Below are 26313 nucleotides of genomic sequence, written 5' to 3' on the forward strand. Positions count from 1 at the left end.
TTGTGAAATACTCAGATCGGCCCCTCTGGCACCAACAACTATGCCACGCTCAAAATTGCTTAAATCACCTTTCTTTCCCATTCTGACATTCAGTTTGGAGTTCAGGAGATTGTCTTGACCAGGACCACACCCCTAAATGCATTGAAGCAACTGCCATGTGATTGGTTGATTAGATAATTGCATTAATGAGAAATTGAACAGGTGTTCCTAATAATCCTTTAGGTGAGTGTATATTTCAATGTTGTGAGAATATAGGGTTTGTTTAAATTTACTTAATTTATAAACATCAGAGTATTATTTAGTAACTTATTATTTAGAAACATATTCAGGGGCTTGATACGACAGACCAAGCTAATGAGGTTCTTAGATATTACATACTGTACACATACTATCAAACATTCATGTCAAACGATGTGGGTACTGTTCAAACTTCAGAAGCGTCTGATTTTTTTGCACTTTTTGAAACCCTCACTACCACCCCCCATCCCCCCAACAGACACACTATGAACCAGAAATCCATGTTCCCTAACCCTAACCTTTCCCATACATTCACCCATATAACCTAACTTATACAATGAAACTTAACATTGCCCTAATGCTTAACCATACCGCTAAACCTAACTGCCTAAACCTGAACGTAACCGCAATTCTAACACTGATACCAAATGGATGTTTTTTCCCTAACCCTAACCCCAATGTCGGAAATAGCTCGTTCCCTAGTGGGGACCGGCCCAATATCCTTGGTCCCCACAAGTACATATATATGTGGATCACACGCGCACACGCATCTTCCACTAGAAGCATTCTACAGCTGTCACCCCATTCCTCAATGGCACAGCAGTTGCCTCCAATCAAAGTCAAGTCGTCATGTCATCTAGGACTCTTGGGCCACCAGCGAAGGAATTGCTGGAATCATTAGAAAGCTCAACAGTGTCTCCCTGGAATTTCTACCATGTCTACTACTCTCCTACCTCCACCCTCTTGAGATTCACATTCTCTTCTCTCTCTCTCTCTCTCTCTCTCCCACACACACACACACACACAGTACATACGCAGAACCTCTCTGTGGTTAAAAGTACTCAGTCTCTCAGGGAGTCATTCTATGAAGTGACAGTAGGAAGCAGCCATGATTCTACCACCGTATATAGTCCAAGTAGCATCTGTTCTTCTTCATCATTGTCATTTCTGTTCACCAGGACAGCTGAGTGGGTCCAGACAAGGTGAGGAAGGTCACCTTCTCTATGTAGTCTCTTGGCACGTCAACTGTCAGTAATTGACTGTTGTAACAAAAGGCCACAGTATTTAATGGCAAACCACCATATTGCTGTCATTTCGTGCACATCGATATTTGAGACGTTTCAGACCATTTCTCGCTCTGCGGCCACAGAAACGTGCATGTCTTGGAGTTTCGCCGTACGACCTGAATAGGGGACACACTAGAACGTGGCTCATTTTTAATAACTTGGGATAGACACAAAGTTGCCTCCCTGTAGGTCAGAGGACAGCAGATTTAATCAGGTTGTGCAGAAAGCTGCTCAGCTTGGATATTTGCCTGCAGCGTTGTCCTACAACTAACATCCTGCAGTCCCCTCTACACCACACTTCAAAAGACAAGATTTTCTTAACTTTGCACCCCCCCCTCCATGAATCTATGGAAATGTCCACACAGATCTGTACAGTATCTTTTTTTAGTGTCTCTTTTTCAGTCTGGCAGGCCCTGGAAGATGAGCAGTATGCAGTTCAAGGGTATGGCCTACACAAATCTATGAACACAATAATATACTGTACATTCAAAAGGCGAGGGAACAAAGAGGCGCTACTTTCCTTGATCAGAACTGAAGCCATCCCTGGTTTTGTTTTGTGGACTGTGTTTAATGTAGTAATGTATGGTCCTGCTCAAGCATGGCATAAGGTCTCTATGCATATTGTACTTAAATCTAACGTCTGGTGAGCCAATGCAAGGTATACCGATGTTCAGAACTGACTGAGTAGCCCCTTTTTGATCCTCTAGGCACCTGTAGCTTAACAAAGTGTATTACAGACTAACTAACATCAACAAAGCATGTGTAAACACCAACAGTTTTCATTTATTATTTCTTTAAAAAAAGTTCTGTAAAATATATAAATGTGCATATATGGGACGGTATAGTAAAAAGTATCATAAAGCCGTTACATGTAGATACTAATGTGTATATGCACGTATTACTGTATTGTTATTTATTTACCCTTTTAACAAATTCTAAATAGCATAGCATGTGGAATGTAAATAAAAGCTCAAACCTATCAGAAATGGACAATAAAGATTTCCAGGCTGACAACTGGCTTCAGATGCAAGACCGTACACCTTCAAAAGATTGTCAGAATCCACCACTACATGGTTGAAAAACTCAAAATGTTGAGAGAGTCTCTGGTCTTGAACCCAAATATAAAACCATGCTTTGAACTGAAAAGGGTCTAGAAAGATTCTGGATGGAGAAATAGCCCAGCATCCCTTCCAGTGTGCTCTCCAATCCAATCTCCAAATATTTTAGGAAAAAACTGAGTGGCATTTTTCTGCCAAGGTGAGGTATTAAAAGGTTTTGAAGAGGGTTAGGCCAACCAGTTTGACCTTTCTTTTTGAGAACAAATCATTCTATCCCTGTGGGACCCTGAGATCAAACCCTCACCCAGAATTCCCTGTTCCCTATTCCCTTTCCCTAAATCTATCCTTAACCTCAGTAACCTAACTTCTATGCCTAACCCTAACCCAAATATCAAAACATTAACGTTTTCCCTTAAACCTAACCCTATGAAGGAAATCACATTTTCCCCAGTGGGGGCATGCCCGGAAATCTTGTGGGGACAGGTTTTTCAGGTTCATCTTTGCAGGGGTTTTTAGGTCCCCACGTGTAGATATAAATGTGGATCGCACAAACACACGCACTCCTCACTGGTTTCTTCACCTAAACATCTCAGCCTTGGAAGAGAATACTGACTGTTTATTGCAAGCAACAAGGAGGACAGTGACAATGGCAGATGGTCACAGATGAAGGGTCCTCTGGACCTCTATTCACTAATCATATACTATATAGAGCCAGGGATTCTGTGAATGGGGAATGAAGTACTATTATAGTTTCATCTGTTTTGACCTAAACACAACTGTGTTCCCTTTAGTGTTTGTTCTGGAAGGAAATGGTGGAGGAAGAGTTGGACCTTCAGACACAGAGAGAAAAAACACAAACATACAACAATATACTCCTCTTCCGCTTATGGTTGTTGCTTACACCTTTTACTCTTTGTGGCTATCACTGAATAAAGCCATGTTCCAAAACTTGAAGGAGACAGAACAGTCTCTGGTGAAAGAAATAGTGTGTGTGTGTGTATATATATATATATATATATATATATATATATATATATATATATATATATATATATATATATATATATATATATATATATATATATATATATATATATATATATATATATATATATATATATATATATATATTTGTAATTTCAAACTGAGATGAAGAAGTTATCATCCTTGACCTCAAAAAGGCTTGCATTGTGGCATTTTGTGTGGTTTCATCCAACTCACATTCAATATATACATCTTTTATATTGCTGCAGGTATTTAAAGACATTTCCTTACATTCGCTTCATAAAAGCATTATGAAAAAACATAATTATTTTTTGGCTTGTTTTGTGCCTCAGTTAATCTTGGGACTGACCATGTAGAGAATAATGGTGAAGGACCCTTAATTCACACAGCATTGGGAAAGACATGCTCAGCAGCATAGCCGCCCTCCTGACCCCTGCTCACAAGACTAGATTGCTTTTCATTTATTAACAGGAGCGGCATATATTTTCAATAAGTGTACATAAGATGGATCACAAAGAACCTCTTATTTGTGAGAAATCGGGCCCCTTTGACTGCCGAACGTTCTTATTAACCTACGAAAAACTATTTACATGCCACTAAAATACATCAAGGTTAAGATTGTGTTTATTGTCGGGGGTTTTACGTTTACTTCGTTTTTTGCAGTGGAACGCGTTGCCTGATTCAATGTACCAAGAATCTGTCCTGCGCAGCTCTGTTTTATTGTAGCCGCACATGGACCGCCTTGGCCACATCTGATCCGAGAACCACCCGAAAACCAACAGAAGGACAGAGTTTTCTCCGCAACCGACCCACACCCACATAGATTTAGTTCCGAAAACCGAACCGTTTAATTTATTCATGCCTCCAGACATAGTAATTTTTTTTTACTGCACTATCTGCATTAAGTCGATTTGAAGGTCTTTGAAATGCTTAATGTTATAACACTATGTACAGTATGCTCATGCAATAAAAAAGTGTTACTTTCCCTACTAGTAAATAAATACCACACTTCACTTTTTGTAGGCTGTGTATCCATGATCCAGACGGATCCTGTGTCCTTTGGTCATATATCAGATGTCTGTAGAACTTGATTGGAGTCCATCTTTGGCAAATGTTATTGACTGAACATTATTTAGAAAGGCACAAATCTGTCTATATAAGGTCTCACACTTCACAATGCATGTCAGAGCAAAACCAAGCCATTAAGTCCAATGAACACTCCGACCCTATTGACCATCTGCGGGGAGACCTGAAGATGACCGTTTACCAACGCTCCCCATCCAATCTGACAGAGCTTGAGAGGATCTACAGGAAAGAATGAGAGAAACTGCCCAAATTCAGGTGTGCAAGGCTGGTAGAGACATTTGCACTCAAGACCACTTGAAGGTTGTGGAGTGAACGGGTGTGAATACTTTCCAAAGGCATTGTTAGGTCAGTGCAGTATAGCACACAGAATCATTGACCATTCTACTTTAATTTTCTAGTCTGTACTTATTCATTTGTTGGTCTAAACTTTATTCTTTACTGTGTTGTACTGTGATGTCCAAACTTGTGCAACATAGATTTTCACCATCCATAAAAAAAAGATAAAATGGTGCAACCGGTGGAAAGGATGTTACTGTGAGCGTGTCAAACCATTGTAAGGAGATTACAAGACAAGGCAAACTGATAGATGGGCCGACGAGGAAGTTGAAATGGGAAATATACTGTATCAGGCACTTACCCAATTCTGTAGAACAATTCTGTCACGTAACTTTAAACATCAACGGCAGATGTCTCCTGGTCATATTTGCTTGTGTCTATGCAAGTAGTACAGTAAAAATACATACTGCCCTTTTCAATGTGGTGCATTAATGTGGTGTCATTTAGATACAGTATTTATGTTTCTGTTTATATATAAACCTTTGTTGAATTTGGTAACTGGGTTATGTCACACACCAAATTCTAAAACCTAAAATCATACATATTAAAGCTTTTTAAAGTTGTCTATACATTAGCTAAGCAAAATGTTTCTAATGTTCAAACTAAAGATATATTTTGCTGTAATAAAAATCATTTTTTGGCTGTGAAGGTTAAAACCTCTATCACAGCCATGCTTGATGTTGTATAGAGTACTACTTGACAGCCATTCCTTCTGACAGGACCTTGTTACGGCACTCTGGTGAATAAAGCTCATCTGTCAACACACTGGTAAGAAAATACATATTAGGGCATTCAGACTGTGCAGATTTTTTTTTTTATGTATAGCATTAAGAGACTGAATTAGATTATGTCAGTGCTAACCTTGGCTTAACTGTGCCCCCAAATATGTTTATACTATACTACAGTCTGACTGGGGTATTGCAAGAATATACCCTACATATCACAAAACTTAGACACAGTTTGATCTGCACATACTAAGTCGCTTTTATTAATACAGAACTGCATGCTACAGAGACTGTACAGCATAAACATTTATTCATTACAAAAACATGGTTTTGGAACCATTTAAAATAACAGGGGGGAGGGGGGGGACAAAAACAAAACAAAAAAAGATAAGCGCATAAAATAGAACAGGAACATCACAGCCGTTAAGGAAACATTCAAAACTATTCATCATTAGCATCTTAATAAACCAGAGAAGAAATGGACAGGTTACAGTCGCATCATGTCAACTACAATGGTACCAAGTGGATGATTCTCTTGTAGCTTTTTTTTTACAGCCTCTTGCAACATCAACATGCCTATTTTTTCTATCTACCTATATGTAGTAGTGTACTTAAAAGTGGCAGTTTGTGTATTTTTTTGTAGTTATTTAATTGTTTTTTATGAACCTCCTAATATACATAATTTGGCCCTTGTGGGTTTATACAGTATGATGTCCGTTTTTTATTCAGTTAAAATTTTTATATTTGACAATCTGCTACCAAACACATTTGTTATAGCAACATTTATACTAAATACATAGCAATCTATGTAACGTCACAGCAAAGTATGGTTTAAAAAATAATAACCTACAGCGTGGTTAGAGGGGGGAAGATAAAATGATCACAAAATTTGGCACGGAAAATCTGTACATGAATCTGTGCAATAAAAAAGAAGGGCTTTAGACACTTTCCCAAACTACTGAAGACACGGTACCCACTGTCCCTTGTTCAAGTTTCTTTTCTTCTTTTGTAAAATGGCTTATAGACGCATTTCTTGAAATGAAATTGTGCATACCTCTGTTGGTGAAATCTACACAGTACATTGGGTGGAATACAGCTTTTCAGTGAGGAAAAAATTAAGTTGTCAAAAGAAAAATTAAAACCTCCTCGTAAAAATTGATCATTTTATATATAAGTTGCTTACGTTAAGGAAAAAAATATTCATACAATGTATTAAGAAAAAGAAAATATTACAAAATGGACAACATACAAGATACAACAAGCAATCTCTAAAGCAATAAATACTACTGGTCCTAGCGTTGACATTTTGTATTGAATACCCACAATCCACCACCCACCCCAATATGCCCGCCCCCTGTCCCTCCTCCAAGTCCACCCACCCCCGCGGACTCCACCCCAAAGGTAAACAACAACCAAAATAATAAAGACAACGCAATGGAACGATGCACATTTACACGGTAACCCCTCCCACCCATCCCCACCCCCCTAAAATATTTATGTACATTTAAAGAAGAACAAGTAACATCACAATTAAAGTTGTTCCTCAGTAAGAGAGGTGTCTCCACGATCCTCATGCCCTCCAGGGTTTGAACAGATGTCAAATGATTGGTTCGCAAGCTCGTATTTAATACAAATAATGAAGGAGAACCAACTCTTTCAAGAAAAGGGCTCATTGAATAGTCATCTAACCTACCTTTTTAAATCTGTCATTTAAACATGTTCAAGTGGAAATACATAACCCTTTTCTGTTACACTACAAAGTAAAGACAAAAAGAAAAGTTCATAAAAATGTTGGCAGATTCACAAAGCTATACTCTACAGCTCACTGTATTATTATTGAATTATAATAATTAGATTTTTTGATAATGAGGGTCAAATATTGACCAATGAACTTTGATAAAACAAGAAAAAAAATGTAAAGCCTTATGGCACGGAAACAGAAAGGCAGAAGGAAACGACAAACACAGCGAAGAAAGAGGGCCTGAATCGAGGTGTGCGGAGCTAGAACAAGGGGGAGGAGGACAGCAGTGAGGAGGAAGGCTACTCTACAGACTTGGTCACGAGGGACAGAGGCTGGGGGGCCGTGGAGTTGGGGTGCAGCGAGTGGGAATGACACAGCGACGCCGTCGAGGGCCTGGCGAGGGAGACGCCAGAGGAGCCGTGGTGGTGGGCCCCGTTGTGGGCCGGACTGGGCGTTCTGCCTGCTGTGGCGGTAGAGTTTTCCAGCAGAACCAAGGATGGCGGAGGGGGATGCCCAGCCAGGAGGTGCGGGTGGTGGAGAGGCTGGTGGGCCGGTTTCATAGTCAGTGACAGAGGTTGCATTTGTTCAGTCTGAGGTTTGGACTCTTTCGAGGAGGGGGAGGGTGCCACCGAGGAGGGGGAGGATGGGGGGGAGTCTAGTATGCTTCCATCCGAAGAGGGAGGACTGGCACAGCTGCCTTCACCTTGGATATAGCGAATGCACTTTTTTTTCCTCCTGGACATGGGGGGGGGGACAAAGAAATAGGTTTTTAGCGTGACATCCCGTTTCCGACAAACTTCTACTTGGGCAATAGCTGAGTATTGGCATTCGACTTAAATGCGCCGTCTTGTTTCATTAGAGTGATGAAACTAATGAATGCGATCAAATCTAAAACCTATGTGTGGAACTTTTCTTTCCCTCTGGCGCATGAAAGGGGTTGCCAAGACTACAGCTACGCTGAAGACTGAGGTTGTCAAATTCCCATGAAAAACATTGAGTACACCGAACAGACAGACAGGACAATGACACAGGAGAGGCAGCGTGAGAATGAAGATGCCGGATGAGAAATGGACGGAGATATAAAGGTTGAGGGACATGGTTTTCGCGGCAGAGGTCAATCAACTCCCTTCCTTAAAAGTGTTTCCTCACAGGCTTGTGATGTTGATGGAAACAGAGAGCCGGCCCTGGTGAAGAGCTGCCACCAGGGATCACCCTGCTTCTCCCTCCTCATTTCCCTCCACCGTAAAGACACAGAGGTTAAAGGTAAGGGGAACCAGACTGCGCTTCACCTGCCCCTAAGACGTGTGTGTGTGTGTGTGTGAGTGTGTGTGAGAATGCGTGAGTGCATGTGTGGGGTCACGGCGTCATGTTTGCATCTCTGTTGGGGTCGGGACCCTCCCCTGCCTGGCGCGCCTGCAGCCAACCCGTCTCGCTCCGTGGAACAGACCACAATGCAACTGCTCTGAATGATCACTCAAGAGGCGGGCATGTGTGTGTGTGTGTGTGTGTGTGTGTGTAGGGGGCTCTGCCCACTTTCTCTTACCCTGACCTCTACAACAACTACTTATCACAAGGTCTGTGCCTGCCTGAAGGGAACAGACTCAGTGCTCCAGACTGTTGCTGGCTCACAGGGACGCCGAGCCGAGAGGAGAACAGAGCTGGGAGGGAGGGGGGAGGGAGGGGCGGGCGGGCGGGGGCAGTAAGTGAGGAAAACAATGCTGTGCTTCAGCTCGCCTTTGATAAATGGAAGCATCTGTTCTATTATTCAATCAAGGGTAAGGCCTGTTTCTCAAGTCATACCCTGCCTGTACTTCTGCAGGTAAAGGTTTCACACAAATACCGTGTGAGAGCGAAGGATGTGGGGGGGGGGTCGATCACTGACAACTGATGAGACAGTGGAATGAGAGGGGAAGAATGGCGAAAGAAGACATCTGGACAGCCACACGGTACACTCATAAAACTCTGACCAAGCAGGCATGCACTTCTGTACAACGATTAAACGACACGGACACAGAGGGAAGGAGACGCGCATGGGGAAATGTTCACTGAAAAGCAAAGAGAGTCGGGTTGAAGTAAGGGACTTGGCCTGCTTGGCTGTCACAGAACCCATGTGTATAATGGCTGCTTGCTACCAGCGTTACATACTATTGCCCTGCCGGTGTTAAGCCAGCCCCCTTCTGTCAGAGCTGAAGTGATAACTGCCTGTCAAAACGGCTACAAATGAGCTAATATCCATTTTTTAAGAGACATATCGATTGATAGTATGTGTCTGTGTAACATATTGATTTCCCCCCCGTCTCCGGGGGAATTACTCCAGACGCATCTTTCAGGAAATAGAACCCAGTGAGGTCTGTTAACCTCTCGGCTCCTTAAACGAACCAGGAATTATCGGAGGTTATTCCCAAGCCTGGCCCTCTGACGCTGCGCTGCCGCCGAGCTTATCGTCGGCACGTTGACGGGCTGCATCAGTAAACCCGGCAGATATCATGTGTTTATCAATGTGATCCACTGTGTATGATTTGGTGTCCACCCAAGCTAGCCGTTCTGATGTTTAAACTGAGTGCGCAGCGTTGCCAAGAGAGCCGTAGCCCCGCGACGGGTTTTTTTCGTATGAACTCGGGCGTTACGAAACAACGTAGCGGGACAATGCCTTCCGGTACTCTATCTTATGGGTGAGCAGTCTGTCTGAGGCAACTCTTTATGTAATAAGTGCAGATGAATATTGAAAACTGAAGGATGAGATGCATGCCTTGGGTTGACCACGGTGATATACAGTACCAAATACAGGGCAAGCTAGACACAGAAGGGTATTACTTAGCAGAAACAAATACCTACCATGAAAATATTCCCAATTCAAAGACTGCTTGTGTCAGAACAGAAAGACAACAGGTAGGGACTAAGTAAGGGTTATCAGAGAGGAGTTTGGAGGAGGAAGAAGAGGAGGAGGAAGAGGGCATAGAAGAAAGTCACTCTGGTGCCCTCTGAGAAGCAGGGCCAATTGAGACAGATACTTAAGACAGTCAGGATGGCAGGCATTTACAAACAGCCTCGGTAGAAAATGGATTTCAGTCTTTCAGATACGATAGTATCACGAATCAGGTAATGCCTTTTACAATAAAACTAAAGGAAAACCACCAAATGTCGCCTACTTAACTGTTTTTAGTACACCTTTGCGACTAGGACTTTGCCGTGGTATAATTGCTGAGGTAATGGACTCACAACAATGCTAGTAAATCCATTTTCTGCCGCCAGGCTTTTAATTTCCCCCCCAAAAAAAGAAGCGAAATGTCCTGCTATGAGACGATAGAGCAGAACATTCTCTGATCAGGAAGACGAACAGATAAAAGAGTAAGTGCCATCAATCAACACATGGAAGGAAACAGAATCCGGGTATTTTTAGGATGGGCATCTTGAAGGTGTGGGAGAAGGAAGTGGTTGTCATTCTGCTTGTCCCCCTGGACATGCTACAGGTGTGTACCTGCATGGTTTGCACCATAAACTCAGCTGGTCAAGCCCGAACAAGGCACGACACTTCTTTGGGGTATTTGCATCTGTTAGCCAAAGAGGTAGACACACAGACAATACAAGAACACAGAGAATGCACATGTCATTGGACAGACAACATATGTAGCCAGGGCTTAGGTTTGAGCTGTCAGCACCGGGACTTCCTCCTGACAGACCAGGCCATCACGTCTCCAGCTCCTCTTAGACCCAGGCTGCTGTCTGAGTCCTGCCCATTATTAGAACTAATTACCCAAGAGAATATTCCTCAGAGGACCCCCCCCCCCCCCGAACCCACATTTAGACTGACGCACGGACACACACCACACGCGCAGACACCCACTCGTGTCCCGTTCACCTCACTCCCCAAAACACCCATAAAACTAGAGGCAGGGCAGACTGGCAGGGCTGGGTTGGAGAAGACCTGGGAGTAGGCGAAAGCCTGGCAAAGGAAGGGCAGCCGGAAGCGGGGGGAGGCGGGAGGAAGTCCCGGCTCGGCGGGCAGCCGTAACCTGGCCCTGGCATTCATGCCGGCACACACCATACACACCTGCATGGGCCACACCAGTTATTCTGCTGATCGAGCCCAAAGCGTGCTCGACACTTCTTAGGAGCGCTCAGGTCTGACGCCACAACAGGGAAGGGAAGCCAGCAGAGAGGAGGAGGAAAAACCCAAAAGGGGGAAGAAAGAGGAGAGAAATAAAGCAGAAAAAAAAAACGGAAACCAGTGAGTCGCTGAGTCGTGGCATATTTGGCTATTCCCCCCCCCCCCCACCCCAATAAAAGAGATGCAAGTAACTGTTCAGAATATCTCTACAAAAAGATTGTCAGGAGACACGGTTAGTGTTTCAGACATTAGTCAAATCAAGCCACAAGCAAAATCAAAACAAATGCAGAAATGTGCAGAGATTAAATCAAACACAATAATGGTCGTATCTGCTTTATAAATGGCTAAAAATGTCAAGCTTATTTGTCAAAGGATGAGAATAAAATGGGGGGGGGGGGGGTGTGCAGACGTGATTACATTTCTGCTAATGGTCATTTGTAGCGGTGTGCTTTCCTTGCAGTATTTAGAAAGTGGAAGGTATATGGGGCAGGATAGGCAGGGAGAGGCAGTCGGGACAGACTCTTCTACATAGGGAAGGTTAATCCCAGCCAGGAAAAGCATTAAAAGGCAAGGATCCCAGTACCTTGACCTGAATTCAAACACCTGACTCAAAGTGTTCCTTTACGCTGACCCGTCAACTACTGAAATGGGACGCGACCTTAGCGGCTAAATCAAATGGAGAGCAGCGTGACACTTGGGTCAGTGGAGGAACCGTGTGTTGAGCGGTTTAAATCCAGGCCTTAGTTTGAGCAGGGTCCGTGTAGGAGTGGACCGGTCCCACTCATGCCAGCCCAGAGACAGGCACAGACACCGCTACTGAAGCAGATAGATTAAGGAGGTTTACCCTGACTGACGTCACATCCCTGGGTCATAGCACTAAGGACTTTATCAGTCAACTCTTAGGCAGACCGACTACAGCACATACTGATTTGGCCAAATGGGAGAGATTGTTCTGGAATGATTAGCTTTAACCAAAGATACTTTTGCTGGTATAGTAAATAAAAATTTGTAGGATAGACACAGATAAACATTTTAAGAATAAAAGCAGCAAACAAAGCAAGTAACATTCTTAAAAGATATTGCATTTAGCTTAGTAAAATTTATTTTTAACATTATATATATATATATACATACATACATAATAAACTAAAAAGAGAAGAAAAAAAAAACAAGTTAGTAATTTAAGACTCAAAATGACATTAGCACCTGTAATTGGAGGGAGTGAAAGGCAAGGGTTTGGAAAATATTCTCTGTGTTCTGAAAAAGAGAACAGATAGAGGAGCCTTCAAGAGGGGATGTGTCACGTGAACCAACGGAATACAGTTTAATATCCTCCTCAACTCACAGTAAGATCAGAAGAAATACCAATAAGAACAATATCAAACCAAGAAATAATAGAATTAGCAAACCTCCTTAATTTTAAGATGTGGGTGATTTTTTTTCAGTTTTCATTGTGTGATTTAAAAAGCATGCGTGAAGACAAGCAGCGGAAGCCCAAGTTACGGGGACACACACACACACACACACACGCGCACACACACCACGCACGCGACTACGTTACAAACACAAGCACAAGTCTGTCCGCAAGACACGGCCATTAAAACACGCAAACACACACACAACACTGGCAAAGTTAATGGCTCTCACAACGCTTGAATTTCACATTCTCAAAACACACATGACAGTATCGTAAATGCTGGGGGGCTGAATCAGGCCTCTGTGGGGAGGATGAGAAAGGCTGGGGGGGGGGGGCTCATGCATATTCAATGTTATTAGCTGGGGAAGGCTAAAGGAGGGGATGGGAAATGGAGGGGGGGGGGGGGTTGGGGGGCGAGCAAGTCTACCATGTAAATATTTAATTGAGTGGCAAAACTAAAATAATAACAACGAGCCAGGCACAACTACACCAAAAGGACAGAAAGCAATTGAAAATAACAAACGTGTTGACTTTTATGTTGTGAGATATAACACAGGACTGACACATGAGGGCGCTCCTCTAATAGGACAGATAATTGCAGATCACTTACCATTGCCCTCTCCTGGTTGCTTATCCCTTTTTCTCTTCTTCTTTTTCCCCTGTTGGTTACCCGCCAAAAAAAGAGAAATAGACAGGAACCTTAGTTATTATATTGCAGAAGACCCGAGGCATGAAATAAAATCAGGGGCCCATTTTACTTTCTATTCATTCATGCACTCTTTCCCTGTTGGCTGTTTATGACTGACCCTGCAGGACATAGCAGAATTTTCTCTTCTCCCTCTAAAAAAATCAAAACGTTTTCATTGATGTAATATTTTAGTCTTATGGTCCATGTTAAGGCATTGTTTTAGTTTTTTGTGAGGGACGCTGATTTATGCAGAATGCTTCGGGCAGTCTGAGAGCAGTCAGGCTCAGTGGTCAACTAGACTTTTGCAAAGGGTGTATGAGGACCTCTGAACTGCTTGGATACACACCAACACTGTGAGACAATGTTTCCACAGCATCAGAATGTCAGGTCTCTAAGACGCCCTGTTTCTATAGGCCAGTATATGTACTGTAAAGCAGGGGATCTCAACTCCAAGCCTGGGGACTACTGCTTCTTTTCTATTCTGCCTGATAGTTCATTGCATTCACCTGGTGTTCCAAGTCTAACTTAGTCAATATTTAGAGGGCTACAATGAAAACCAGCAGTACTTTGGGTCCCAAGGCCTGGCGTGGAGAACCACTGGTTTAAATGATGCTGCAGACTGACTGTGGCGTTCAGGGAACCAGGTAAAACTCAGTTCAGGCTGAACCGACGGTTCTCTCATCCCAGGTACATGTCGCTGTGAGGGGAGGGGGAGTACAGGACGTACGTGTTGAAAACTTAAAAACTTACATAGTTGTCTCGTGCTGACCAGCCGGGGTAGAGCTGCATGTGAAGCTGTCGCTCTTTCCTGGCCAACTCGTAGTACTTGGCCTGTTCCTCCCGTGATAGGGCGTGCCACTGCAGAGGAAAACACAGGGGGGGGGGGGCGGAAGATTGTGAATAGGAGCTATGGCCGTGTTCAGCCTGGGAGACATGAGGTGTAGAGACGAGGACCTGTTAGCAGGCCAACAGTCAAAATAAACCATGCGGTGTGTGTGTGTGTGTGTGAGTGAGTGTGTGTGTGTGTGTGTGCTGGACACGTTCCTAGTCTTGGGTACAGGGAGACATGAGACTGAATGCACGGCGTCACGGTGGCGTTCTCTCTCACCCTTCGTCCCAGGATCTGGTTGATGGCGGCGCTCTCCTTCAGCGTGCACTCTGCCACCACCTTGGCCCTCATCTCCTTCATGTAGAGCATGAAGGCGTTCAGGGGCTTCTTTATGTGCGGCTGCTTCTTTTTCTCGTCCTCCTTCTTGGAGTCCTGGTGTTTTCTGTGGAGCGTGTACAGTATAGTACTGTAGAGTTGGCAAATACCAACAATTGGTATTAAACGGCATATTCTAACAGTGGACTTGAGAACAGCAACAGCAGCGGGGTGAAGTCTCCCTGTGCTGCTGCTGTTTCCGATGGTGAAAAAAAAAAGAGCCGAGCGGGCGTGTTGTACTCACGAGCTGTTCAGGCCGATGTCGCTGTGGGAAGACTCCTGCTTGACGTTGGGCGTGACGATGGCTGGGTGGGGGATGCCCGTCTGGTGCAAACTGTGGTGGGGGGGGACCATGTGGTGAGGAAACCTGGAGGACAGAAAACTGTGTAAATCGTCAGAGTGGACACGTGTGAAATGGAGGATGGGCACATAGACACACAGCAGAGACAATCTATTGGCCTTCACCACAGACACGTGCGTACAGGTTCTGCCGCGAGCCGAATCCGACCTTGAGGTCCGAAAATCCCTCAGCCACATCCTAGCTAACGCGAGAGCTTGAGCTTCGCACTTTCAAGGGAGGATTCGGCCCATCCTATCACATTAGTCTCACAATTGCATAGTAAAGTCAACACAATACACGCTTCACCATCATAACATGCCCTACAGTACGTTCACTTTGTATTGGAGTGGGAAGAGTTTCTCACGGAAAACAGGACAAACCGAAGGTTCATCTGTGACAGGCCAAAGTGGCCCACACTGCCCCTTCAACCGTGTGCCCTTTGCAATGGGTTTTCTAAAGTCCTCCATGTTTGGTGCCGTGACCCGACTCCCCAGGAAAAGTGATCGGCTCCTCTTCACAAGCTGCCCATCTATGAAGGCTTTGAGCCAATCGGTCGTGTGAGCTAATGTCACTTCTGAGGTCATCACTTCAGCTTTAACCAATGGCAAGACACCTTTTCCCCACGCGTCACTGGGCTGGGCCCGTTCTATCACGCCGGATCAGAATCATTAATGGGTGTTATCGTTTCCCGTCTCCCCTCTGCTATGTCTTCACAACACTGGATAATGACTTCTTCATCTCCCACAGCTTCACTGATTGAGGGTTAATAACCCGCATCTACAGTTTCACTTCACAGGGCTGAGCGCGCGTGTGTGTGTGTGTGACAGCGTAATTGTGTGGACGACGATGTGTGTACGTATTCAGAACATACACCTCAGCTCCGATACACGACCATATACAAACCATAGGAAGCGAGTGGAGGACGAAGGAGGGGGAGAAGGAATAATTCTTCCTTTTTTTTTTTTATTCTTTTTTTTTTTTTAAACAGCTCATTATCTGTCTGAGTCTGGCTGCATGGCTTGGAGCCAGAATATAATGATGAGCATAAACTCGCCAGGAACAACTAGTTTCTGTTGCAGGCCATCTCTGGGGAGTTTGTGTGTTTCCTCCCTCCCTCTGCTCTTCTCCCCTCCCTTCATCACTGACACGTTTCTGTTTGCGCCGTGTCATCTGCTGAGGGGACCGCGGTGGTGGCTGCGGATCTCCCATCATTAGGCTGCTTCATTTCCCCTGCTCTCTCTCTCTTTCTCTCGGTGCACTTGTTAAAATCTCCTCTGTTCCAGCATCCATTTTTTCCTCTCCTTCTCCACCCTCCTGCTCCCTCACCACCTCCGCACTCCCCCCTCCCTCCATCTTCTCCTCTCCTCCCTCCCTCTCCTCCCCCAGCTGCCACCACACGGCCCAGGTTATGGTTAAAACATGACGGCCAGTCCTTTGATGCGCGGGGGCACCATCATCCACACTCATCAGCACAGAACAGCGCCTTGGACCAATTTAGCCGACAGAGGGAGAGAGAGAGGGGACCCCCAACCCCCAGGCTTCTACGTCTCAATCTGAAAGGCAGGGATGGGGGTGGGTCGTCGGTTGCAACGCAGGCCCGGTGTTAGCCAGTGCCATTTAATTGCCAACGCAAGGCGGCACCCCCGTGCCTGTTTAATGTATAATGACTCGGCCGGGCACTTTCCCTTTCGCAGGAAAAAACCCAGGATGTGCAGTGGTGAACGGGGGTGGGGGGTGTGTGTGTGTGGGGGGGGGGGGGGGGGCATATCAAAGGGCAGGCATTGGGTAGGGGGCGAGGGGCCTACACCTCCTCCCACATGTCACACATGGGCCCGGCAGAGATAATGGACCTACACGGATCCAACCCCATTATCAAAATGCCTTTCATTTGCTCTGTCCACTAACTGTGCTCTGTCTCGCCTGTCCTTTCCTGTTCCCTTTCAGGGAATGTATTTTTTAACAGGACCTAGGTGTTAAGTGTTCAGGTATGAGAGACAGACTCGCTCTTTGGCATCCAAATCGGGCCGGTATGTGGCACAGCTTTCTAATACTGAGCTGCTGGTTCTCTTGTTGGGACCACAGAACAGCTCAGTCCCTTTAGGATGGCAGGTTAAAGGCACAGACCCGGATTTTACAAATACTGAATGGGTGTGCATAGTTAAAAATAAATTGGTTAAATTATCCAAACATTTTCCTCTCTGTGCCATTTTTATACGTCACCGACAATCAAATCAAAGATTTTTTTTTTGGTCAAATCCCCCGGTGCAGTTTTAACAAGGAAGTGCTAAAGACCCTTTCTCCAGAGAGATGGAGGCCTCCACCTATTTAGCTATGCTAATTCAATTAGGAGTCATCAGAAGGCATTACCTCTCCCAAGCCCTCCAGTCCATCCAATCCCCTTAGCCCCCATCCAGGAGATTCAATTAGCCTCGCTGTAAATAAGATGATCACAATGTAGAGGCCGTCATTAGGGGCGAATTAGCTGTCACTTAAAACACAGGTCCGCTGGATGCTGCCAGGGCCTGCCAAGGGCTCTACCAGACACCAGACGGCACCTGAAGGCAGGACCGCTAGGACTGGGCCAGGACACGGAGAGGGGGCCTGTGTTAGGGGGTTAATAGGAGTGGAAGAGGGGCCCAATAGGGGCAGGCATTACTAACCCTGCTAGACAGATACCACTCATGAGTAAAATGAAGCAAAGTGTCCCCAGAACCTCAGATCAACTGAAATATGCAGGTAATGTGTCCAAGTGAACACAAGGCGTGTATGCATTTTATATTTAATGAGAAGGAAACCAGGAAATAGGAGAGTCTTTCTCTTTCTCAAGTGAATGTGTTTTTCTGCTTCTAATTCAAGTGTGTGAGAGAGAGACAGAGAGCGCAGAGTGTTAAGTCTTATTTCACAACATTAACCTTTCTGGAGGCCTCCCTCTCTCCTCCTCCCTCTCTCCTCCTCCCTCCCCCACCTCCCTCCTCCTCCCTCCCGTTTCCTCCCTCACTCAACATATCCATCAACGTCACAGAGGTCTGAGCTGTGGACTCTTAGGAGCTGCTTTTCCAATCAGTAATTAAAGTGAAGTTTGTCTTGTTCCCTCTCCGGGGTCCAGGCCTGTCACCCCCCCCGCCCCCCATCCTCCCCAGCAAACCATAAACCATCCCAGGTCCAAACGCTCCAGCTGCCTGCCCTGAAACCCCTGTGAAAACTGCTCTGGGCCAAACAGAGACGGGAGGGTAGGCACGACGACTCATGGAGTAGTTTTTTTGTCTGTTGTCTTTTTATCAAAAAGCTTCTAGAAATCACGGGGGTACTTGTCATCCACAGTTAACTCTTCCCACACAATACAGAGTACTACGGGCCGGTCCCTAAGGAGCCCAGCCCAGTCAGAACACACCACAACAACAACAACAACAACAACAACAACAACAACAACAGACACTTGGGTCCCCATGGGTCCACTTGTGTCCAAAGCTTTTCACTTGAGCTGGATCCTAATGGGCCCAACAAAGCACGAGCCAAGTGTCAAGACCCGGCCTACATTGTTCTGTCCTTTTAAGTGTCGATATGTTTATGTATCTGTCTAGGTTTTAGAAACCAGCTTCGACATGCTCCCTCCCGTACAGACTAGGGTAAATGATCTTCAGGGGCCTCATTAGAAAGTGATAAATATAATTAATATTTCAGCACATTGTGAGGGACGTGGGGGGGGGGCGGGGGGGGGGGTTGGCCGCTTGAACGCGGGTACGGGAGTGTGCACTCTCCTTAAGGGAGAAGTTTACACAGAGTGTGTCGGCTGTGAGTGCACCCCCGCCACGGTGTGCGTGCGTGCGTGTGTGTGTTTTCATCTCCCAAAGCTCAACTCACCTTTGCATGGATGCGTTGACAGTGAGTGCAGTCGGGTAGGGGTGTCTAAAACCCCCTGTGGTGATTGGGTAAACAGGTTGACCTTGCCTAGGAGAAGGAAATAGAAGAAAGGGAGGAGAGAAAGGTAAAGAAACGGTGTTGATGGATGGAGAGGCGTTAAAGCCCTCTCCCCCTCTCCCAGATCGCAGGTCTCTTCATTCTCATTTGATCAGGACAAAAATCTAGGGGATTGTGGAGCACAGATCAAAGGAAAGGCAAACTCTGAACAATTTGAATGCCACAAATCTGATAGGAATGGCTAATTAAATTTCATAACCCTTCGCTCTGTGTCTACAGAGAGGAGGCCCCTTCCTCCCTGAGCTGGAACTAGGTGTTTTGTTGTGATAATTAAAGACGAAGCACAGGATTCTTTAATGGAGCCATCACGTTAATTGAGGTCTACACATCCAAAGACAAACAATAATGAATGGAAATTTATACCAAAATAAAGTGCAGTGAATCAAAGGGCGCCGTGGCTGTGCTTGGGGCCTCTCCCGGTATTTAGATCGCGGTGAGAAAACATTAAATTAACAGAGCTTAATTTGTAGCCTTTTGTCATATTAACAAGTGTTGACAAGAGTTACCAGGGGAGAGCCCCCATGTGGAATTGTGGGTAAAATACGGGCAATCATTGTTCATGGCTCTAATTGGAGTATACAGAGACATGCAAAATAGCATTCGCCACAAAGAACCAAGTTGGGGTTGGACAGGAATGGGAGGGGTTAGAAAACCACAGTCTGATGTCGTGGGCCAGAAGTCAGTCCAGTGCATATATGTATAAACTCTGATGGTAAGGGGGGCTTAGCACTTCTCTCTGCAACGTGGCCCAACAGGAGACATCACTGACTGACCCAGATGGAGAGGGACCAATCTGAGAGGTCCAGCAAAGGACCCTCCACACACTGTTTAATAATATGTCACCGGTAGGAAAAGACACAAACCAAACTTCCAACCAGAACACGTTGGTTCAGACAGAACCGGTGAACTGATATCATCTGATTTTAGCACAACGCACTAGTGAACTGGACTCTCCAAAGCCCTAAACAAATGTGCACACAGAGTGGAGACATACAAAGAGAATAATAAAATGCTGCTTACTGTGGTACTAACCATCCTAGAGGATGGGGAATCTGGCCCACAGTGCCAGGCGATAGAGGGTAGTAGGGGGATATGTCCGGGTGTTGTGGAGGCCGTGGAATTCCTGGGAAGAAAGGCAGAGGGATGGAGAGAGATCAAGTTATCCGGTTGTTCCCAACATTCCACTGGAACGATGTCAGGCAGAGGTACGGCACATTCATCCTTCAGTTTCAGAATGGAACAGTGGACTCCACAGGAAGCTGCGTCGAGGGGGGAGGAAGATCCCGGGTTTCAGTCCGGTGGAAAGGTGACATGAGGCGGGCCGAGACACAGATGGGGTGGGGGGGTTTAGCAGCCCAATCTGATCCGGTCAGAGTGGCCTTCCGTTCACCCATAGGATTACCCATGAAACAACAGTGTTGTGTTAACCTAACTGTCTTCAGGTGACATGCTCTTATGACGCTCTATAGCATCTAATATGACTTTGTAAAGTAGGTCTTATAAATAGGGGGCCTTGATCCCCTGCTTCTCTTTACCATAGATTTTGTCACGTTCCAGTATTCACCCTCATGTTTAACAAAATAACAGAAACGCTCTAGGTTTTCTATCTGAAGAAGTGACAGGTGTCCTACAGTACATGAGGACGGTTCTCATGGAGAGGAAACTGATAACAAACCATCACACATTTGCCAATGTTGCGACAGGCAAATAACACATTCAGACAAGCCAGCCAAAACATTAGGCCGCCAAAGGTCTCAGGTAAAAATAACTTCTTACTAGCTCACTCATGGCAAATCTTTCCAGACTTCCAGTTTTAAAAGGAAGCGTCTGACTTCCACTGGCTGACAAAGCAGCCGAGGGACATTTGTTCCCCTGCATTGTTCTCCAGTGGACCTGTCTGGCGCTCACATTGGTGCAGCCGTGGAGCCGTCTTTGACTGGTGCTGATGTAGACACAGTGGACCCAGACCAAGAGTTCTGCAGAACTGACCCTGTCTCCATGAACCGGTCCAATGCTACGGGACCGAGCCAAGCACATGGACCAGACCCAAGGCTAGGAGGCCATAAACCATGTGTGCATCCAAGAAGAACACACACCCTCACTGGGTCGGTCCAGTTACGGAACCACTAACTGAAGACAATTAGGATAAATTCAAAGACAAATTCTAAAAACGAAGGCTTGAATATTACACGTGTAATGGCTACGACACACCCAGTCTTCTAGACGTGACGGGGCTGATATGCCCCTCATAGAAAGACTCCACACACTCCTTTTTGCCATCCAGTGCTGAACGGTTAATTAATTAGCCAATGAGCTCAATTAAGAGACGGTATTAACTGGCACATTTAACAGCAGCTGGGTGGTACTACAGGGCTGTTCCATTCTCACCACTGTATTACACTGTGACTATAGGATAACCACCTGTGCTGCATAACGTGAAGGAATCCCACCCCTGGTATGGGGTGCATATGTGGCGTGGTGTGTGTGTGTGTGTGTGTGTGTGTGTGGTGGTGTGTTGAGCGTGTTTGGTATGTGTGTGTGTGTAATGGTGTGTGTGTTTGGGAGAGAGGCGCTCAAGCATGTAAACTCCACACATCCACATCCTCTTGTAGTGTCGACAACAGAGAGGAGACACTGACCCTCCCACCAATGGGGGGGCGAGCTGGTCAGACAGCACACCCTGCAGTGTTTTGTTTTGTGAGGGCTTCATCTACAATAAATAAAGAGACATGTTATCAACCAGACGTGTTCATTTCTTTGCGTTAGCCTCTCAAGCCAGGCGGCCTCTTCCGTTATCCTAGAGTGGCTACAGTCACGGCTTCAGTGCGACTTCGTACGAAGGTCCACACAAAGGGGGATGTATTGGAAATAAAACCTGCAGAGCAAAGTGACATCGCTGCCTTGTCGCTAGCGTTTGGAAGACAACCGATTTTCCATGGGCACAGTTCACGCAAACGGTTTCGGCCCAGCCTACCCAAACTTGTGATTTGTTCGTGAGAGTTGTAACGAAGTTGTATCTGAGTAGGACTCTCCCTGGAACACGTTTATTCTCCATCCCGAATGTCCGACAGAAGCCAGCATTGTTAGCAGACCGTGGATTGTTCCCCGACGTCTGGTAACGCAAGACTCTGGCTGCTTTGGCAAACGCGCTGGCCCCTAAATATGTCGACAACTGAGAACAATCGAAAATAAACCGATTTCTATTGTTTTTCTGAGCCCCTGGGAGAGAAAGTGGTTCATCCCTACTTTTGAAGCTTGTATTTCTTTTTGGGGGGGAGCAGTGTCTGGGGCGTTAACCATTCAACGACTGGACTGAGAGTGCGTTGCTTTTCTCACCTGTTTTGGGGTCCACGTCCCCCTGTAGGTGGGGTGGGGGGTTACCCGGGGTGAAGTGCTCATTGCTGTAGGTGATCAGAGGAGTGAGGGGATGAACATGGTGAGGGTGTTGTACCACTGGAACCTTATTAGACTAGAGCGAGGAGAGACAGGAGGAGGAGAGGAGGAGAAACAGGAGGAGAAGAGGACAAAAGAAAAACAAGACGAGCACAAGTTAATATTTGGGTTAGGGGTTGAGATTACAAGCGCCCGCAGCAGTTACAACATGGCTCAGAAAGCCCTTGAGAAAACAAGAGCCATCAAATGATCAACCCCCAGAGTGCCAAACCAGAGCCCGGGGGAAAATATCCTGGTTGGTTAATTAAGAACACTTCTGTGGCGACACTCCGCGACTCAGCCACGCTTCCTCAGACGCATGGCTGCCATTTTAGATTTAAACTGGGGCTTCAAGACCAGCGGGCCTTTCTCTGGGAGGCAATGGATCATGCCCAAACCTCTGGATCAGCCCGACACATGGAAGATCCACAGCCATTCTAAAAGCAGGCAAGCACACTAACCAACCACTCCCCCTCCCTCCACAGCCCTCCCTGGGCTCTGTACCCCCACCCCCGTGCAACCCCCAGGGTCTGGTTTTGGTGGGCAGAGGAGGAGGAGAGGTCAATTGGAGCATTGTAATAAAAACAGTGTAGGAGGGGGCAAAATCCATTTCACAATTTTTGCCAAATTAGTTTTAGCTGTGTAATCTGGTCTTTGTGCTCCTAAGTGGCACAGACCTTTTTTTCAATTACTCAAAGATTACAGTTAAGCTGAGGGCTGCTCCGCCATGGGCCCTGTGCTAACCAGACACACACACACACACACACACACACACACAGTAACCAGATTAGGGTTTTGGTTTAAACCACTTGCAGTGAGCTGGTCCTGCTCTTTAACTCATATACCGTGTCCCTGGGCAGTCACAGAGACATCACTAATCAGGCTTATGATAACATGGCCAATGTGCGCTGGTGTTAAAGGAGACACTGTTTGTTAACGGGACTGTAACTCCATGTGCGTGGCTTTAGGGTAACGCTCCCTTTTCCCTCTTACAGTCCAAACACACTCATTAGCTGCCCCGACCACGCCAGGCACCGACCCAAAGCCTGGCTCTGGCAGTTCTCCGACAGCCTTTGAAATGCATTACAGAGGGAGAGGAGAAAGGAAAGAGACGTGGACTCCGCGCTCATTTAACAGAGAACACACGCAGAAGCTGTGGGCCAGAGGCGAGACGCGTGAAGAGCCTAATGGTTGAAGCCCATCAGTATGTACATCCACATCATCATCTGCCTGTGACCCTGGGAGTTCTGATGACCTCACATGGGTAGACCTCACATCGCTGTACCTGACTAGCAGAACGCACAGTGTCCCACACACAAGGTGGAGGGTTAACGGGGCAGGTCTGGACCGGGCCGGAGTGGGTGGGTGGGGTGCCCTTTTCAGACATCCCCCTTCAGTGGATCTGGGGGGGGTGGGGGCATTCCCCTCTGCCTCTGTCCCAATGAAAGATTAATGAAGCTGGTGGAACTGCTTGGGAGACACAGACAGACTCAGGGGACATTCAGAGAGAGGGTGGGGGGGTGGGGGGGGTGGGGGGGGTGGGGGTTGGTGGTGGTACACGACTTAAAATGAATAGAAGACACAAATCAACATGTCGTCTCTTCCCCACAGTCGCCCTATCTAATCTAGACATTAACAATGGAGGGATAAAAAAATAGATGGGGGAAGATGACAGCTGCCAAACATGGCCAGTGAGGTAGCCATTGAAGGAAACGTACTGGCCGCCCCAAACGGTCCTCTCTCCTCAACCCCCGTTCAGTAATGATGTGAAAGAATGCTGTCAATTCTCCCCTGGCCTGAAAGGCTTTAGTGGCCATTTAAATGAGCTCTTTTGTCCGCAGCTCTCTCCATTGAGAGACAGTTTAAAATATCCATCCACTGAGTCCACACTGGGAGAGAGAAAAGGAGCGAGCGAGAAAGACAGAAGAGAGGGTTAAAGACAGAGACGGAGAGAGAGAGAGTCAGAAGGAAAGCGTGAAGGATAGAGACAGAGAAGGAGAGGGCAAAGGATAGATACAGAGGACAGAGAGGGAGTTGAAGGACAGAGAGAGATAGAGAGAAGAAAGAGAAAGGGAGGGCAAGAGCAAGACAGTAATAAAGACAGCAAGATGACAGAGGAAGAGAGAGACTTTGTTTTATACCACGATTGAGAGAACATGTGAAAGGGGGTGGAGAGAGAAAGAAACCAACCGATTTGCCTCCCAGATACTTTGGGGCTTCATTTCAGAAGGCCTGAGGAGAACCAGGCAAATAAGAGCCAAGACAAATGCTCCAGTTCACATGGCTTCTGGGCCACACTGACACTCCTGCTGTTGGGCTAGCACAGCAGCCCCGCGATTCCCAATGTCTCTGTTAGCAAGAGCAAGGGGCATTTGTGTACTGCATGTTTGCTGCCTTCCAGAGAAACCCTAAGCCGCATCAAGGCTAAGGGAACCTAATCACTGTAATGCATTTAGCCTGAAAAAGCTCTTACATCAGAGAAGGCCGGAATGCTGTGCTAACTGTAGCCCCCATTTGGACTGGTGTCAGCAGGAGACAGGCTAGGTACATACCACTACTGTATCACACACACACCCTCACACACACATTAAAGCACTCTGTGTGGTGCCTGCCTTCACACCCTTGGACAACGGCCACTGACGGAGTCACAACGCAGCTCGTCAAACAAGCGGAGCATTATGCAAAGCACAGACGCTCCGCGAAGGAACTACGTGGGAGTCTTCTCTCAGTTACGCTGAAAAGGCAGGAGCCGGGCTGACTTCATGGCCCCACTGTCTCCATCACTCCCACCACTCCCAGCATTACAACAGATAGACAGACACCAAGAGACCAATCATGGGAGAGCTGTTCGAGTACAGGATGTACACGCGCACACGCACACGCACACACTCAATTGTATTAACTTGCGTATACTATTGTTCTTTGACCTTGATGAACCATTTCAAAGAAAGTGTCCTGCAGCAATTTTAACTGCTGAACAGCGAAATCCTTTACTACATACTAGGACTTGTTCAGTAATACTAGGTCATTCATATTAAATAAATAAAGATTCACAATGCCAAGAAACAACACGGTTTGCCATTAAAAAGTTTCACTCGCTCGGGCCTGACCCGTGCGTGAGCGCCGACTCTGGTTGCCACGGCGAAGCTGCGTCACACTCACTCTGCATCACTGTCCGACCCCCTGACCCCCAGGCTTTCCCCATCGGCCAACCTCGCCACCCCAGGGATGGTGTGGCTCAGACAACGGACGGGGTCTGTCTGTCTCCCCGTGCATCAACTGACCACGGAACTTCATTTCCCATGTTGCAATGTCAGCTGACCCGGGCGATCCAGCAGGCCTCTAGCACACAACCCGCTGCAGCGTGGGCCCGGACACAGACCAGGGCTCTTTTTTGTTTTAAACAAAATCTTTTTAAAAGACAATCTTAAAACAGAATGGTATGTATGAGCCAATAGCCGTTTTCACAATGGAGTTACAAACTCCTGCAAATACATCAGGAAACCAGGCTAATGTAACCTTTAGGAAACCCTTGGAAATCCCTCTGTTAGCTGCCCAGAGCAGACATGTGGGATGACAAGGGTGGGGTGGGGAGGGGGGGGGTGGGATTGGGGGGCCGGAGAGAAAACCAGGACAGTGAAAAGCTGTTGGCCTTGCATTTCCGCCTGGTGGCACCTTGCAGGGCAATTTGAAGACTAAATGTGAAAGTGGCGACCTTGTGGCCCCTGGGGGGCCCTGCGCTCTCCGCGCTTTATGTCATGATATGATGAGTTGTCACAACGGCTTGCGGGCTCTAATGAGCTGTAGGGAGGTTGAGCCAGTGGGGGGGGGGGGGGGGGGGGGTGGGGGTGTGTTGGGCTCAGGGAACAGTTGGGGGGGGGGGGGGGGGGC

At 46.4% G+C, this 26313-nt stretch overlaps 1 protein-coding gene across 29 annotated transcripts in view; it reads right to left on the reverse strand.

Annotated features, from left to right (window-relative positions):
• Window positions 1-5748: 5748 nt before the first annotated feature.
• The window catches only part of tcf7l2 (transcription factor 7 like 2), an 88132-nt gene continuing 67567 nt past the window's right edge, over window positions 5749-26313 (reverse strand). For 3 of the 29 annotated variants that reach the window (XM_020046628.2, XM_010866727.4, XM_020046629.3), the window contains 10 exons: window positions 22327-22459; window positions 20011-20113; window positions 18874-18960; window positions 14917-15054; window positions 14577-14763; window positions 14219-14326; window positions 13391-13454; window positions 12570-12620; window positions 11307-11379; window positions 5749-7990 (listed from right to left, as the gene is read on the reverse strand). In XM_020046628.2, the coding sequence (XP_019902187.1) occupies window positions 7555-7990; window positions 11307-11379; window positions 12570-12620; window positions 13391-13454; window positions 14219-14326; window positions 14577-14763; window positions 14917-15054; window positions 18874-18960; window positions 20011-20113; window positions 22327-22459 (1380 nt within the window). In that variant the 3' untranslated portion in view covers window positions 5749-7554. Of the gene's footprint in view, window positions 7991-10089; window positions 10152-10733; window positions 10807-11306; window positions 11380-12569; window positions 12621-13390; window positions 13455-14218; window positions 14327-14576; window positions 14764-14916; window positions 15055-18873; window positions 18961-20010; window positions 20114-22326; window positions 22460-26313 lie in introns of those variants that run through there. The other 26 variants (XM_010866844.4, XM_010866802.4, XM_010866926.5 and 23 more) reach the window with 23 other exon arrangements.

This window comes from Esox lucius, chromosome 5, assembly GCF_011004845.1.
Source record: "Esox lucius isolate fEsoLuc1 chromosome 5, fEsoLuc1.pri, whole genome shotgun sequence".
Classification (NCBI taxonomy): Eukaryota; Metazoa; Chordata; class Actinopteri; order Esociformes; family Esocidae; genus Esox; species Esox lucius.